This window comes from Bos indicus x Bos taurus, chromosome 19 (genome assembly GCF_003369695.1).
Source record: "Bos indicus x Bos taurus breed Angus x Brahman F1 hybrid chromosome 19, Bos_hybrid_MaternalHap_v2.0, whole genome shotgun sequence".
Classification (NCBI taxonomy): Eukaryota; Metazoa; Chordata; class Mammalia; order Artiodactyla; family Bovidae; genus Bos; species Bos indicus x Bos taurus.
The window spans coordinates 40,129,466-40,145,955 of record NC_040094.1 but is presented as its reverse complement, the minus strand read 5'-3'; the positions used below and the strand labels follow the sequence as shown (position 1 = coordinate 40,145,955).

At 55.9% G+C, this 16,490-nt stretch overlaps 1 protein-coding gene across 5 annotated transcripts in view; it reads right to left on the bottom strand.

Moving 5' to 3' along the window:
* Positions 1-15,704, bottom strand: part of ARHGAP23 (Rho GTPase activating protein 23) — an 81,403-nt gene extending 65,699 nt beyond the window's left edge. For 2 of the 5 annotated variants that reach the window (XM_027519790.1, XM_027519793.1), the window contains exon 1: positions 6,953-7,055. In XM_027519790.1, the coding sequence (XP_027375591.1) occupies positions 6,953-7,015 (63 nt within the window). In that variant the 5' untranslated portion in view covers positions 7,016-7,055. Of the gene's footprint in view, positions 1-6,094; positions 6,181-6,952; positions 7,056-15,584 lie in introns of those variants that run through there. The other 3 variants (XM_027519792.1, XM_027519794.1, XM_027519795.1) reach the window with 3 other exon arrangements.
* Between the last annotated feature and the right edge of the window lie 786 nt (positions 15,705-16,490).

The window sequence follows — 16,490 nt, the reverse complement described above, 5'->3', positions numbered from 1 at the left end:
TCCCAGTGGGACAGGGAGGGGGACCCGTTTCTCTTCCCACCAGCAATCCTGGCCTTGCTGTGTGACCCCCATTGCCTAACTCCCACTCTCTCCTCTTGGAGACACGCCATCCCCTCCTGGGCTGTGGGTCCAATCTCAGCTGCCCCCTTATCCCCTCACCCCCACCAGGTGCTGCAGGGCAGAGGGGGGCACAGTGCCAAGGCTTTATTAGAGCTAATGAGGGCTCAGCCCTTCAGATGCCAGTGCAAGATACAGGAAAGTACCAGAACCACCCGCAGCCCCTCCATCATGGCCTGGTGCTCAGCTCCCTCCTCCCCTTCTCTTGGGGAGGAACCAGGGGCCACACCCTCGGAAGAGGAAAGGGAGATTTAGAAGTGTCTTCCCAAGTACAGAGAGTGCCATGGTGCCAGGGGAAGATGGGGATGAGGGGCCTGAACCAGAAAAGAGCCTCAAGGTGGGGGAGGGGTCTCACCTGGGCTCCGAAGGCTCCACGGTCCACAGCTCAGTCCAAAACAACCCACCAACAGACACTCGCCCCTTCCCGTTCTCCCTTTCATGGAACATAGCGGTCAGAGCTGGGGAGACCATGGGCTCTTGTCCACTCCCCTCGGGTCAGAACTGAGCAGCCTGAACCTGCTTCTCACCTGGCATCCAGCCTTCCTCTTCCTCCCACTCTTGGCTGCCCCTTCCCCTCTGCTTCTAGCCCCTCGGCCTTGGACTTTCTCTAGGCCCAGAGGTGGGGGCGGCCTCTAATATCCATTCTCTTTCAGAGAATGCTGGAAACTGCGGTGGCGGGTAGGGGTCTGCCCTGCAGCCTCCCCTTCCAGCCTTTCGGGGGCTCTCAGACACAGCCTCTAAGTCCTGCATCTACACCCAATTCTCTCCAAGGAGCTCTCACACACTTTGAGGAAATTAAAAAGGAAGAAGCTGCAGACTTAGGAGCCCACAGTCAGATAGAAATCAAGCTAGGGACTGTTGGAAACCAGGCCAAAATGAACTCTGTCCTCCCCTAATTAACCCCCACTTGGCGGCCAAGACCCTGGAGCGGCTGTCCTTCCACATGGCTCCCACATGTCCCCCCAGTCTGGCCACATTCCTCCGGCCCACACACCTCCCACCAGCCCTCCCACCCGAAGGGGCCAGCGCCGGGTCTGTTTCCATCCTTGGCTGTGGGTCTGTCATCTCCGTGCTCCGCCCCAGTTCTCTCCTCCCAGGGGCTCAGGCTGAGCTTTGAAAGGGTCACTTCAAAGAGGACCTGCCTGCCGAGGGCCCAGCCAGACCCAGGGCTGGCTGCTGGGCCAGATTCCCGGTGGCCGGGGACAAAGGCCCCACTGTTCCCCCGACCCCCGGACGCCCCCAAATGCACTGGGCATGAGAAGTCTTTCTTTCCCCAGTTCTGTTCCTTGCAGGCCCCGGCTCTTTGCCACAGGGAGTGGTCCTGATCCCTCGTCCAGCTAAGTCTCGAGGGTGGGGAGGTCAGGGAACTACCCATTTCCCACCCCCACCATTCACCCAATACCTTTGGGCAGCCAGGATGTGGAGGCAGCTTTGAGCTGACTGCAGAACCTGCGGTCCAGACACCTCACTGCCCCTCAGTCACCAAGCCCTTCCCAGGCCGCTTCTCACACCCATCAGAACCATACCCTTCCTCCCAGGCCTCCTCCAGGCAGCCTTTCAGGATTCCCTTTCCTCAGAGGTGCCTCACAGCCCAAACCACAGCAGCCAACCTCTCACTCTTCTCCCCAGTTCCTGACAGCAGGGACCACATCTCACCTGCTCCTCTAATTTCTTACCACACAGCGCTGATCCCAAAGCAGGGTCCTTAGGTTTTTCTGTGTTGACTCCTCACCCAATGCCTGAATTCTCTCTAGTCCAACTTGTGCTTGCTTACCTCCACTGGTGGGGGCCTCATTACCTCCAAGGACAGCTCTTCAGATTACTCCAACCATACAGGATTCTCTTTATTGAGCCCAAAGTGTGTCATTTTCATTTCTATCCACTGATCATTGTTTGTTTAATAACAGTTTAAGCTAATAGTTGCAATTATCAAATGTCATCCACCAGGTAAAGTATTACCTCACTTAATCCTTTCAACAATTTTGAGGGATTATTTTAGGGACAAGAAAATGGAAACTAAAAACAACTAAGTGAGTTGGCCAAGGTCATACAGTCACTAAGGGGTAAAGCTGAAATTTGAAGCCCCTCAGGCTGAAGGCAAGGCCAGAGACCCAGTGTGCCTCCCAGCGCACAGAGGCCACGCCAGACCTGGGGCTCTCGTCTCCTGCGTGGCCTGTCTATATTAGAAGGCAGACCACACTCCCCACACTTCTTTTTTCTTAGTTAGCTCCCACCAGCCTTTGTCAGCAGATGAAGTGTGGCCTGCAGATAGCGACAGTTTGATGCTAATTCAAGGGGAACAGAGGGAGTCAAAGGGGAAGAAGTCACCTGCCTAGGGGTACACAGGCTGGAGGAGGCTGGAGAAAGTGGCCTTGGGCTTCAGGTTTACAACTCGAGGTGACTGGAAACACAACACCCCTTTCCATGAGAGATGGAGAATTGTAGTTGTGCCAGGCCCTGTCCCAAACCTGCTACTCCATCCACCCTCCAACTTGAAAGGAAAGGAATCTTCCACCAAGATGGTACACTGGGCTGAACATCTCAGGGCCAGAGAGATGAAAAGGAAACAGCCATCTTTAATCCAACCTGTAGTCTTTTTCCCACCTGCCCGTTGCTCGGCACCACTCCCTTAGAACTCTGGGGGAGGAAAGGAGGGAGTGAGAGCAAGAGAGAAGTCAGAAAGCTGGGGGCCCCCAATGGCCTTGGAGGGCAGGTGTGATAGGGTGTGGGTGAGCTTTATTTTTTTGGCCATGCCACACGACTTGCAGGATCTTAGCTCCTGTCCAGGGTCGGGGGTGCAAGCTCCTAACCACTGGACTGCCTGGTAAGTCCCCAGGGTGAGCTTTCCTTTCCTCTCCAGGTCTGGCTCAGGCAGTCCTGGCACAGAGAATAAGATGATGCATCTCTAGGCTACCTTCCCAAGACTCTAACCCAGTTACTTCCAAAGGATTAGACTACAGGATTCCATGGTTTTTTCCCCACACAGTCGGTCAGTCAGTCAGTCAACAAACATTCTCAGAGCTCTGGCTGTGTACCAGGCTCTGTGGAGACCAAGATAAACACAGCACCTCTGGGGCTGCTGGAATAAGCATGGTCAACTCCCTAGCTCTGCCACTTACTAGCTGGGTGACCTCAGGAAGCCATATAATTCTTTGTGTCCATGTCTTCATCCGTCACATGGGATGGGGACAATGCACCCCCGTGGAAGTGGTGGCCGTGATTATTTTTCTTGCCCTCAAATAACTCCAGTCTGGCAGGGAGACTGATGTGTAGACCAAGCATCCCGATGCTGGGCAGAACTGGCACAGAGCACCCTAGAGGTCCAGGGGAGGGGCTGCTCCCCGGCCTGCATTTCACAAACATTTATGGAGGGCTGGCAGCTCTGTGCCAGGCACTGTGCTGGCCACTGGGCACAGAGAGATGAACAGGACACATTGTCCTCTTTCCCTGCTCCTCCCTGCCCTCCTTTTTCCCTCCCAGTGTCAGAACCCTGCACCAGAATGGGGCACCCAGGACAGAGCTGTGTGGGGAAAGGCACAGGCCGGGAGCATGGGAGTCAGGACCCCCGGGGTTCCCGTCCACCACTCTCGGGCTGTCTGGCCTTGGCTACTCTCCGGCCTCAGGCTCCCCACTGCTGGACAAGATGGGCCCTCTGGTCCTGACCCACTGTGACAGGTGACAAGCTCCACCCCGACAGAGATTTCAGCTGGCCCCAGAGTCCATCCCAGCCTGCTGTCCCACTGAGGCAGTGAGGAGGAGACGCCAGCCTGGCACTGACTGGCACTGCCCTGCTGACAAGCTGGCACAATTTCACATGAAAGAGGGGGGCCTGGATCTAAAGGCGGGTGTTTGAAGGGGGTGGAGGGTGCTAGGGGAAAGGCAGAGCCAGCTCCCACAGGCCCTATTCATGGCTCTCTCTGGAGAGGGAGAGAGAGCAGGATAATTAAAACCAGGCTTTGTCCAAACCCCTGACCAAGCCAATATCTCACCTTTGAACCCCTGCAGCCAACAGAGCACAGCCAATGCCCCTTTGGAAGGAAAACACCAATGAACCAAGCCACAGACCAAATGTGGTGGGTTGGCCTGGGGTGGGATGGGGGGCTGGAGGAGCAAATGAGCCGATTCTCCACCTATCAAACACAGATGGACACCTGAGGCTTGGCCATCCTGAGGCGTCTTGTCCCCGTTTCTGTCTCAGCTGAAAGACAAGCCACCAAGCTCCAATCCAGCAAGACATTGACCTTGATCTTGGCCTGTATCCAAGACAGACCCAGATTCAGGGTGGGAGTAACAGCAGACAAGTCAGGTCGTGAGACGCAGGGTAGTGGAGTGAGATCATGAACTTGGGCCAGACTGCTGGGTCCCTATCCTGGCCCTGCCACTCACTAGTAATGTGATTTTGGCCACACTATTGGTTCACTGTGCCTCAGTGTCTTCAACTGAAAAGTGGGGATAATAAAATAATAGTACCCACATCACTGCGGTTTTGTGAGGACTGGAAGAGGTAACATATAAATCCTGGCCCAGAGAAATTGCCATTATGTCTTAGCTATCAGCTCTACTATTAAAGCAACTCCTCATCCTTACAACACGGTTTTTTTTTTTTTTCCGGGCACTAATGTATATGCTCATTTGAGTATATTTGCATCTCCCATGAATCTCTCCAGATTTTTACACTGTAATCCAACATCATAGGAATCTACCTAGCCCACTACACCACAGGAAACTTCCCTGCATGATGCTCCAGGCTAGCCTGGAATGCTACAGCTTATAAACTTCTCCCTAGAAGTTCTCCCAAAGAGCTAACTGCAGTCCTTTATTTAGTAACTTATTCCATTCTCCTTTGTAGACTCTCTTTTAATCTGATACATCATGAAGTCCTTAAGTGTCTCTGCAATACAGGATGAAGCAATAGATGCCGCTGCCCACTCCTGCACTCTCTGTTCTGTAACCAGCACCCTTCCTCATCCCCCACTCAAAGTGCTGCACTCACGGGGGGGCCAGTCAGGCCTCCTGCACCCCTGGCCCATGAGCTCAGAGCTGGCCTGAGGCGGGAGCACAAACGTCCCCATCCAGGCTGCCTAAACACAGGGCCTATTCCCAGGGTCCAGTCCTTTTCTGCTTGAGCTGAGATCCTCAAAAGCCTGCCCCATTCTCCATGGTATCCCAAAGCCACCTTCCTAATACTACCCGCTTCCTCAGAGTTTCATCTTGTGCCATGATTCCCGTCAGAAGATCCGGCACTATTGTATAGTCTCAGCCCCTAATATCCACCCTACCTGCTCCTGGGGCTTGGCTCTTGAGGCTTTCATATCCAGCATTGAAGGATTTATGTATTGAAATCTAGGGTGGACCCAAACACTTTCTGAGCAAGTAGAAGAGTCTGGAGCTGGTGGGGCCTTTGGGCTGTGTTTGGAGGTGAGATGACTGGTTATGTAACTGAGATTCAAACTGCATGCCAATGAGTGCATCTCAGTGAGAGCGGCCACTCTGAGGAATGGGGTTGTTGCCCTGGCAGAGGGGGAGAACCCCAGGGGATCAAATGCCATCCACCTCCAGCAGACAGGGTGGGGCTGGGGGTGGAGATAGTAGGGAGGGGGTGGGGATGAAGTAGGTGGTGGAGTGTGTGGAGGGGGCGATCCAAGGAACTCAGGGATAATGACCTCCACTTCCATCCCCTGTCCATCCTGAAATTCAAGTTTGTAATTAGGAAACACTTTTGGCTGAAAGGTAGAGGGGGAGTCGGGGATAGAGATGCAGATTAAGGGAATACTGTGCACACATCCAGCTTCTGAGGTACACACCATGCTCAGAGATTCCAAAGCACCAGACCCCAGCTCAACACTGAGCAGATGGTTGGGGAGAATAGCCCTAAATCTTCCAGCAGAGTTAAAAGAGCAAGAGACCTCTGCCCAAGCCTTGATCCCAACCTGGACCCCCTAGAGAACTTTTTTCCCCAGCTCCGAAAACCACTAACCTGTCAGTGTTCAACTCTTCAGCTTGGAAAGAGGGGGGTTGTTTTGGGGTGGTGCTCCAGCAGAACTGGGCAGTCAGGCTCAGAGGTATGGAGGGGGCTGGCCCCAATGGAGCCCGAAGGCCCCTGCTGGCCCCTCCCCAGCCTCAGCAGCTGGCAGATGAAAGAAACCAAGCAAAGCAGCCCAGCGCTGAGTAATGCCCCTGGCACCCCGTGCCCAGACCCACCCACAGCCAGCCTGAGAGGGCAGAAGGGAGGGCAGCTGCGCCTGAAGGACCAGGGGTCCCAGCCCTGTTTCTCTTCCCCAGGACCCAGTGGGGCCGTGGACCCGTGCCGGGCAGCTTGTCGGGTGGCCCGGCCCGGCAGGAGGGGAGTGTGGCCCAGGGAGGGGGTGTCCGGCCACAGTGGCCAAGGACATCCCGCTCTGGGAACCCCCTCCCCCACTCCCTCTCCCTCCAGCTGTGCCGGGGCCTCGCCAACGGAAAACGAAAACTCGGGCAGAGGAAACGGCGGCAGGCGCCCCGCCTGAAAAACCCGGACAAAAGGCGCGGGCCTCCCGCCCTCGCTGCCCGGCCGCCGGGGGCCTGGCACCGCTGCCCGGGTCGGTGCTCCTGGCCCTGGCAGCCCGGTGCGCGTTGCGACCCCCTGACTACCTTCCTCCTTCCCGTCCTTTGCTCAGGGCAGCTCCCGCTCCAGCCCCCTTCCCGACCACCAGCGGATGTTTCTGCGGCCGTGCCCCGCGGTGCCCGCGCCGTGTGCCCCAGGCAGTGCCCACGGAACAGGGACGCCGCGACCCCAGCCCTGCTGCCACCTCCCCGGCAGCGCCTGGATCCGCCCCCTTTCCTGAATCAGCGCCCTCACCTTGGGGGGCCGGGGCTCCGGGCGAGGCGGGATCCCGACCAGGCAGAAGGCGACTCCATTCATCGGGCGGCAGGGGAGGCTCTGTGGCCAGGGCACTGCTGGGGGCGCAGGCAGGGACCCGGGAGGGGCGGGACCGAAGGGGCGGGGTCGAACGCGGAGGGTGGGGCGTCTATTCGCCCCGCCCCCTGCGCGCCAGACGGGGCGCACCCTCTGCCTCTTGCTGGGTTACAGATGCGTACCGGAGGGCTGAGGTTGGGGCTGTCGCTGACAGAGCCAGCAGAAGAGAGACGGTCTCAGAGAGACAGTTCGGGCTGGCCCAGCCCAGAAAAGACGATCCAGGCAGGCCAAGCAAAGAGGATACGGGCACAGAACACCGGACTAGCTAGCACCGAGAGAGGGAGGGAGGGAGGAAGAAACGGAAAGGGAAGCAGAGAGAAACAAAGCCAGACAGAGATGATCAGAAACAGAGACGGAGAGACTCAGAAAGCAGGAGAGAGGCAGAGACAAGATAGAGACAGAGAGAGGTAGAGAAAATCAGAGACAAAGATGAAAAGACTCTGGTTGGAAGAGAGGGAGAGACAGAAAAAAGACTTAGGGAGCCTTCCATTCAGAGACGCATGGCAGTTGAGACAAGGGCAGAGATGGAGGAGGGGGAGGGGGTGAGGGTAACAGGGGAGCTTTCAGTTTTTATGCTCCTCAATCTAGGACTCCCTTCCTAGTCTCAGCTCATGCAGGCAGGGGAGAGGAAGCCATACGAGAGAAGCAGAGCTTCAGACCCCCACCCAGCCAGCCTGTGGCTCATACCCTTAGACAGCTCACAGACCCACTCTGCAATGGGTGACAATAAAAACAGAGACCCTCCAGGCCTTCCAGTCACAAGCTCCCACAGCCTCCTTTCCCAGCCTCATTCTGAGCTGGGACCAGTGAACAAACCAGGGTCCTGAGTCCATTTCTCATTTCCCTGCTCCCCAGCAGCCCATCCCCTGATGACCCTGGAAGGGACAGTCTCTCAGTCTTTAGTTTCTGCTGGAAAGTTCTTTCTGCTGTCTAATAACATCCCTCCTACCTCCTTTTATTTTACAGCCTATGCTACCTCTTTCCCTTGCCTTCTTGTAGTTCTAAAGGGCTCCTGTACTTCTTCACCCAGATTGTGAAGAAAGGAAGGCAAAGGCCACAGATAAATAGGAATATGATTTGGATGAAGAAGGCAATAAAAGCGGGAAAGCCAACTCTGCCTACTGAAATGTCCCACCCCCTCTGGGGCAAGGAGCCTCATAAAACCTATTTGCTCTACCATCACCACCCTGCCTCCTGAGAGCCGATCAGCCTCAAGTCCTAGATCCTCAGGATCAAGGACTCGGACCCTATAAGGGACAGTGTTGTCCAGACACCATCTAGACCACCCCTACTCCTATAAGCCTCAGGAAGGAGGTATTGACTTGTTAAGTCTTTATGTTTTAAATTCTCTGGCAGTAGAAAAGGATGCTTTTGTAGTGGTGGTGGGGCAGTTAATGACTCCTCTTCCTTCCTCACCTCTCTCCATCAAGGTCATATGCAGCGAAATTATGCCCCACTTCTGAGAAGTCTTTCCTGCTATCTAACTGTAACCCATCACACCACCTGTATTTTCTTGCTTAGTCTTCAACCAGGTCCCTCTGTCTGACTTTCTGCCCTGAAGCTCCAACAGTCCAAGGCTGGCTCAGGGGTTCTTTCCTCTCAAAACAAATGGGTTGTCTGTGTAAGGGGGGGAGCAGTGGCAACTGAGATCCAGACTGGACTGAGGGTGTGGGGAAGGGGGGCGGGTGGCCCCTAGGGTACCCCTGACTCACTTTTTCCAGAGCTTCATGCCCTCAGACACTGCAGGAGGCGGTGAGAGGAAATGAGCTCACACTGGCCGGCAGGCAATTCCTCCCTCCACAATGCACTGCGCTCACCTCCCCCACCCTCTCCCACTTCCCAGAAAGTGGACTCTTCCCCCACCCTGCTGCCCTTCCCACCTCTTCCTGCACCTTGACCTGCACCCCCATCCCGTCCTGCCCTCCCCCATCCATCTTCTCCAGCATCTCTCTCATCTTTCCTTTTCACCTCGGTTCCCCATCCCCTCTGACATCTGTATCCCATTACCTGCATCCCACCATGCTCCCTGGAATCCACTCTATTCCTGGCACACTCTCTGGGGAAAAGGGCAATAAAGTCCAACGTGGGATGGAGGGTGCCCCTCACTGAGGATCCTCTTTATACTCCTCCCTTTCTAAATTCCTCTCTAAGCCCACTCAGCTTCTTTCCCCCTTCACAAATGTTTATTGGGAGTCCTAATATACCCTGCAGTAGGAGAGTGGAGGTGGCCCCTGGGGATAGGAGATAGGCTTAGCTCCTTCCCTTTAAGAGTCCTGGTCTTACCAATCCTGACTCTAGTGTGAGATCCCAGGAGAGGAGCCATGGAAGGCTGCAGAAGCAGAAGAGGAAGGCTTCCAGAAGCAAGCGGCCATGATCTTTGGAGGGTGTCATGGATGGGACAGGGTGTGGTGGGCCATGGGAAGAAAGAAGATTGTGGACAAAAGCAGGGAGGCAGGAGAAAGCAGACTCCAGCAGTGTGGTTGGAGCCAAGTGGAAGGTTCGTGGGCAGGAAGCACGGAGGGATGAGGAAGGAAATGTGGGTGGGGATGTCACCGTGGAGTGACTGGGCCTGAGGCACTTAGATTCCAGCCTAGCTTGCAGCAGGGATTTAAGCAGAGATGTGCCAGGGCCACTGTAGCATGACGTGGGAAAGAATGGAGGTTGTGGGAGTGGGGGCGGGGAGGGGGGCAGTAAGGAGCCAGGCGTGGGGGATCAGATGGGAGGGCCCTGCACCTGGGCAGGGGGCACCAATCCTCAGAGGCCCCGGATCTTGTTAACCAACTACGTATTATGGAAAGGAAATAGAAGAGTCTAGAACAACTCCCAGTGGGCTCCCCTTGTGGCTCAGCTGGTAAAGAATCCGCCTGCAATGCAGGAGACCTCCTGAGTTCGATCCCTGGGTCAGGACGATCCCCTGGAGAAGGGAACGGCTACCCATTCCAATATTCTCGCCTGGAGAATTCCATGGACTGTAAAGTCCATGGGGTCCCAAAGAGTCAGACATGACTAAGCAACTTTCATTACACTTCAGAACAACTCCAAGTTTTATGGCTCAGAATATGAGATATTAGCTGTCTAGAGTGTTCTCAGGGAGAGGGGACATGCCAGGCACTGGGCTAAGTAATCCTTTGTATATCTTATTCCAATTCAGCCTTATAAAGGGTCTATGAAATAAGTATTATCTTCATTTACAGATAAGGAAGCTGAGGCCTAGAGAGCTTGAGCATCTTATCCGAGGCCACCAGGCATTTGGGCTCCCTACTCCAATATTCTTGCCTGGAGAAGTCCATGGACAGAGGAGCCTGGTAGGCTACGGTCCATGGTGTCACAAGAGCCGGACACAACTGGGCGATTAACACACACCATTTGGACTCAAGTCCACACACTTAACATACAGGCTGTGTTGCTGGTGGGGTAGTGATTGGCAGCTTGAACCCTGGGTCCTTCTCCCTGAAGAGGGGCGTGAGCTAGAGACATGGCTTTGGAAGTCATTCATGGATCAGGAGTGAGGTTTGGATTCTCCAGGGACATTGCAGAGAGGAGATGAGATATGGGATGGGACCCGAGGAGCACCCACCTTTCAGGGCAAGCAGGAAGGAAGAGGCAGCAAGGAGGATTGAGGAGAGAGAGCTGGAGGAAGTGGCACTGTGTCGTCGAGCAGGGGAACAGGCGGGGCGGAGGCCAGACTGTGCAGTGAGGAAGAGCATCAAGTGTGAAGAAGTGGAATTGGGCCACTGAGAGAGTTAGCAGGAAGGGACAGGGGACAGCACAGGTGAGTGGGGTTGAGGCATAGCTCCAATTCTGGGGGGACACTTGAGTAGGCTTTTTGGTTGGGGAGCAGGAGCCAAGGGAGAGAGAGCCTGAGGGGGTGATAAGTGGAGTAGAGGAAAAGGAACCCAGCATCCTGCCAGTGGAAGAACCTGCCTTCCCCAGACCCAGGCAGGGCTAGGAGAGGAGCGTGGGGGGAAGTCAGGGAGTCCCCAGACCAGAGAATTCCAGGGCCAGGATCAGGCCTGGCCTAGGAGCCGTTGCGGGGTTTTACGGTGTCATCAAGGAGCCCCGAACCAAGAGCACATTCAAGTTTCCATCCTGCCCACGTAGTAGCTGAATGTCTTTGAAGAAAAGTACATACTCTGAGCCTTAGTTTCACCCTCTGTAGACGAAAACAATAGGCCTTCTCCACCAGTCTCCAACTGAGAGCTCACATTTGATAAAGAATCAAAGCAATGAGTGGAAGACTATAGGGGTGATGACCATAGGGGTTATGGTCATAGGGGTTAGAGGCATGATGACCAAACATACACCTGGCTACAGCTTCCGGCCTTTCCACGGAAGGGGAGAGAGCACCCCCTGGTGGAGACGGGTAGGAGGGCAGGAGTGGAGGGAAGGGCTGAAGAGAGACCTGACCTGTTCCTCTGGCTTTCAGCCCCCAGGTTTTCTGCTTGTTCCCTTGAAGCAACTCATGCCCACTTAAATTTTCATCTCCAAGGAAGGTGGTGGCCCATAGGACCTCCCTGGTGGTCCAGTGGCTAAGATTCCAAGCTCCCAATGCTAGGGGTCCAGGTTCAATTGCTGATGGGGTAACTATTAATAGATCCCTCATGCCACAAATTAAGACTCTGCATACCACAACTAAAGATCTTGCATGCCACAATGAAGATCCTGGCACAGCCAAATAAATAAAAATATTAATTAAAAAAAGAAGGCGGTGGCCCAGTCAGTCAAGTTCAAAGACATTTATTGAGCTCTGGCTACATGCAAACTGCTGTGTGGGTAGCAGGGAATGGACCGACCAGGTGATGTGCTTGTCCTCAAAGAGCTCACTTTCCAGGGAGGGCAACAAGCACAGCAAAGGTTGCTGGGATGGTGTGCTGGGATGGTGCTGTGATGGTGCTACAGAGAACTGGACAAAAACAGGGAGGCTTCCATAATGAGGGGAGAAGGCAGGGACCTTGGGAGGTCGTGTTTGGCTTAGACCTTGAAGGCTGATAACAGACAGGTGGCAGGGAAAGGAGGCCTGAAGGCTGAGAGCTGGGGAAGGGTGGGGGACCCAGCTCTGGCAGAGCCCCAGGCATCCCAGAGAGGGGACCTCAGACCTCATCAAGTCCCTTGAATGGTGTAGGGCAGGACCTCAGTCCACTCGAGTCCATGCCAGTCCTCACCCTCATCCCTGCTGCCAGGTCCCTGAGGAATCCTGGACAAGAGGGATCCCATTATCTCAAAGTCCTTGAGGAGGGAGGTACAGCCCTCTGGCCAGGCGAGGGCTGAGAGACATTGGCAACCTGCCAAACAGCTGGGGCCCTAGTCAAGCAACTTCTGGACCTCTGACCCTGGTGGAGAGAGAGGTGGCTGCTTCCCTGGGCCAGCAGCAGGGCAAGCAAGCCACACTCTGTGAACCCTAGTATCAGGTCGGGTGTGGTCAAAAGACGCCCACCCCTGCCACTCTCAACTGGCAGCACCCCCCCCTCAAGGGAATCATGTTGGGAAACCTATATCATAGTTTGGCCCTGGGCTGGGGTCTCAGCCCCACAGGCTCTCCACTGCATGATACCAGGCAGTTGGCCTGGTGGTGAGGACTGTGTGTGTGTGAGTGTGTGTGCAAGGCTAAGAGACAACTGATGAAGATTGTGACACCACCTAGCAGGGGCCTGAAAACACCAAGACGGAGAGGAATGGAGTTAAAGTATGTTGAGCACCAACTATGTGCAAAGCTCTTTGCAAACATTATTTCTTTACCAGCATGACTCCCCATGACAACACTATAAGGTAGGTATTATTAGTTTCACTCTATAATGAAGCAACAGGCTCAGAGAGCATAAATAAATTGCTGAAGTCTGACGCTGAGCCTTTACTCTTTCTACCAAGTGCGATACCTCTGGGAGGAGCTAGGCCAGGTTGTCCCTTTTAGCTCCAGGATGCTAAATTCATGGTTCTAGATGAGGGCTTTTAACTGCTACCAGCAACTGGCTTGCATCCCTGCTTCTGCCACAGGCCACCTGGACCCTGCCTCACACAACCTGGCCCGTGCACATCCCTGCATGGAGCAGGGTTTGCTCCACTCTCCTCCCAGTCTCTCTGCCCTTCTGGGAGGATGAGGGGTGGTGAGAGGAGGAGAGAGGAGGGGAATGTAGAAGCAGGGAAGAGATGGCGGGAGGAGAGGAACAGAGGGGAGCAGCGAAAAGAGTTGGGGAGGGGTGGCTCCCACCTCCCCCTGGAAGCTCTGGAAATCCCCGGCAGCTGCTCCCCTCTCTGTCTGGCACCGGGAAGGAGTGAGGGGAATTAAATGGAGAAAAAAAGAGGGTCAGGGCACTGACCACAGAGGGGCAAACCCCTCTGTCCTGGCACTCACTCCACCCGGCCATTCCAGCCCCTGTGAGAGATTCCAGGCATGCTCCCCTTTAAGGAAACCCTCCATGCCAAAATCCACACATACCAAACAGACACATCAGGGCGGTCCTTGCACTATAAAAGGATTCTTTGCTTTACAAGAGGGCTCCGCACATGGGAAACTTAAAATAGGAGCTTCCCCTGGGGTGGTGAAAGAAGCTCTGATTTCAGAAGCACCCCATACACGCCTTGCTTCTGACACATTCAGGAAGCTGGCGACACCCACAGGGCTGGTAGGGCCGCGGCTGCCTCCAGGCGCTGACATCAGCGTGGGCACCTCCACGGTTGTGTTGATCATCAGAGTCCCCTTGTGGGGTGAGGGGGGAGGGTGTGTCACGGTCCAGGGGACAGGCTGCCTGCTGCGCTTCTCAACAGGGCTGTTTTAGGACACCTAGAAAGGACTGGAAAGCCACCGCTCAGCACAGCTGGCAGGGATTTCATGGAGAGGACAGATGTCCAAGGGCTCCCAGTGCCCCTTTGATGTCCTGACTCTCCTCCGTGTTCTGTCCCTTCCACAATGCCAGGGTACAGGAGAGCCAGGCTCTGCCTCTGGGAACGGAAAGCAGCTGATTCCCAGAAGAAGTACAAAAGGCGAATGGAGGACCAGCTCAGACTGAGCCACAGGCCCACTGAGATGTGTTTAGGGTCCTCCAGGCAGAAAGCAGTGGTATTCCCTAGCCTTACCTCTCCTTTCTTTAAAAAAAAGAGATGGAGATGAAATTCACATAATATAAATTTAACTATTTTAACGCGAGCAATTCAGGGGCACTTAGTCCTGTCTCCCAACCCCTGCTTTTTTGTGCTCAGAGTGGAGTTGAAGGTAGAGTCAGTAATGACAACAGCAGAGAATGACGAATCCCTGCCAGGCCTGGTGCTCCAGGGAGCTGCCACAGGCGATTTAAATTAACAGCCAAGATGCCCAGCAGGCCTGGAGACTAGACCAGCCCACAGCCCTCCCCACACATAACACCCAGCCCAGGGAAGATGCCGAGAACCTTTCATGACTCCTCAGAGCCTCCCTCCAACCCCCAGAACTGAGAATCACCCCACCCCCTGACTCATCACCCTCCACCCCTCCATGCCCCTTCTCACCACCAACCCAAGAGACCCTCTGCCACAGAGGGGAGGGGTCTCAGAGCCCAGGTCCCAGACACAGCTTTAAGCCTGGGAGCGTGGACATGTAAAGGCACACGCAGGAACAGAAAACCTTTCCACTCCAGACCCCACCCCAAGACCGCTCACTGAGTTGTGACCAGGAAGGGAGCAAGGCAGCCCCCTCCCTCCAGCCCACCTCAGGATGCTGCCCCTCTTAGAACTGGGGGCAGCAAGTCAGGATAGAGGGAAGGCCCCTCCCACCCACTTAAGGGCACGGCCCCTCTTGTCCAGGATTTACTGAGCTCTGGAGGAAGTGAGGTGCTCTGACCTAAGGGGGCCATCACCGGGACCCCTCTGATGGAGACTGTGTGAAAGGAAGCCACCCAGGGCCTGGCTGGGGCGGCCTGTCTGTATTTGGGGGGCATGTGAACAAGCTGCCCAGCCCACCCCATCTTTTCACTGCCATGAAATGGTGACAGCAGCTGCTGCAGCTGCTGTAACTGGGACTGGAGGGGGAGCCTGGCAGGGAGAAGCCCCTTGATGTGCAAGGGGGGAGGGGATGGTTGTATCGAGAGGTCCCACGGTGGGGAGGGGATAAGGTCGGGAGGGTCAGCGGTAGTTACATGCCCTGGGAGAGCCACCCCCACCTCTGCCATTCCTTATTATGCAGAGCTTACTAGGATCCTGGAAGGGGCCGGGACCTTATCGAGTGGGAGGGGAGCTTCTAAATGTTCTCCTTCTGGAGCAAGGATGGGGAGCGAGGGAGCGTGTGAGCCCTCGGTGAGCGCCTCCCTCTGTGTCAGTGGTGGGAGAGTACTCGTGTGTGCGTGTGTGTGTGTGCGCGCGCGCGCACCAGCTCTATGTCACACCAGCCCTATCCCCTCCCCAGAGCTCTGGCCCCGCCCGGAGCTCCAAAGCCCCAAACCCCTCCCGCCGTGTCCTTCTCAGCGCGCCCACCCTCAGCCAGTCTTCCCGCCCCCCGCCCTTCCCCCGCAAGACACGCACCCGAGCCCCAGGCCCCGCACCCGCTGACCTGCTCCATGCTGTTGCTAGCTACGCAGTCCTCGCCGCGCCAGCCCGGTGGGGCGCAGTGGGCGGCGGCCCCTCCATGCGCCCAGTCGGTGGTGCAGCAGCCGCACCCGGCCACCGCCGCGCGCGAGGAGCGCCCGGAGTCCGACACTCAGGCCCCGCCCACAGGCCCCGCCCCTCCCTCCACACCCCACCCGCGGGTAGAGGCGTCGCGCGCGCGCATACACACACACCTTACACACCACACACACACACACACTCCTCACACATCCAGGGGCACACCCCTGCCAGCTTCTCCTATTCTGCCTGTCCCGGGGGCACCGTTAGTCCCGAGAAGATTGCCTCCAAGGGAAGCCCCTCTCCTCATTTCTGAGGTTATCAGAGTCAGAAGGGCCCCACCCCTTATTTTACAGAGGCCTCAGAGGGGCTGGCCCAAGGTCACAAGCAGCTTGATGACAAAGCTGACCCCCTGGCCCAGACCACTGTGATTGCCCAAGAGCCGGCCAGAGAGATAGAGCCTGGACCACAGGGAGACCCCACCCTGATGAGCAGAGGTCTGAGCCCTGTGACCCCAGGAGGTCAGGAGCTGATGGGGAGAGGCCACTCCCTGTTGCCTCTCTTCATATGTGTTCTGAGGCCCTTGGGTGGGTGTGGGGAACAGGAATGGAAATTCCTGTCGCCTACCGTGTTCCCTGCCCCAGGCATATGCCAAGAAGAAGGAGGAGCTGAACTGTTTGTCTACTGCCAAAGAAGGGTCATCTGAAGCTCCAGATGCCAGTTGGGAACCTGCCTTGTGGACAGTGGAGCCACCAATTCTGGTGAAAGCCAAGGAGGTGGCAAAAAGCCTGCCTCCCACACTGAGACCCCCCTACCCCATCAGGGGTGGCTGATGACTGCCTGCTGCCCCTCT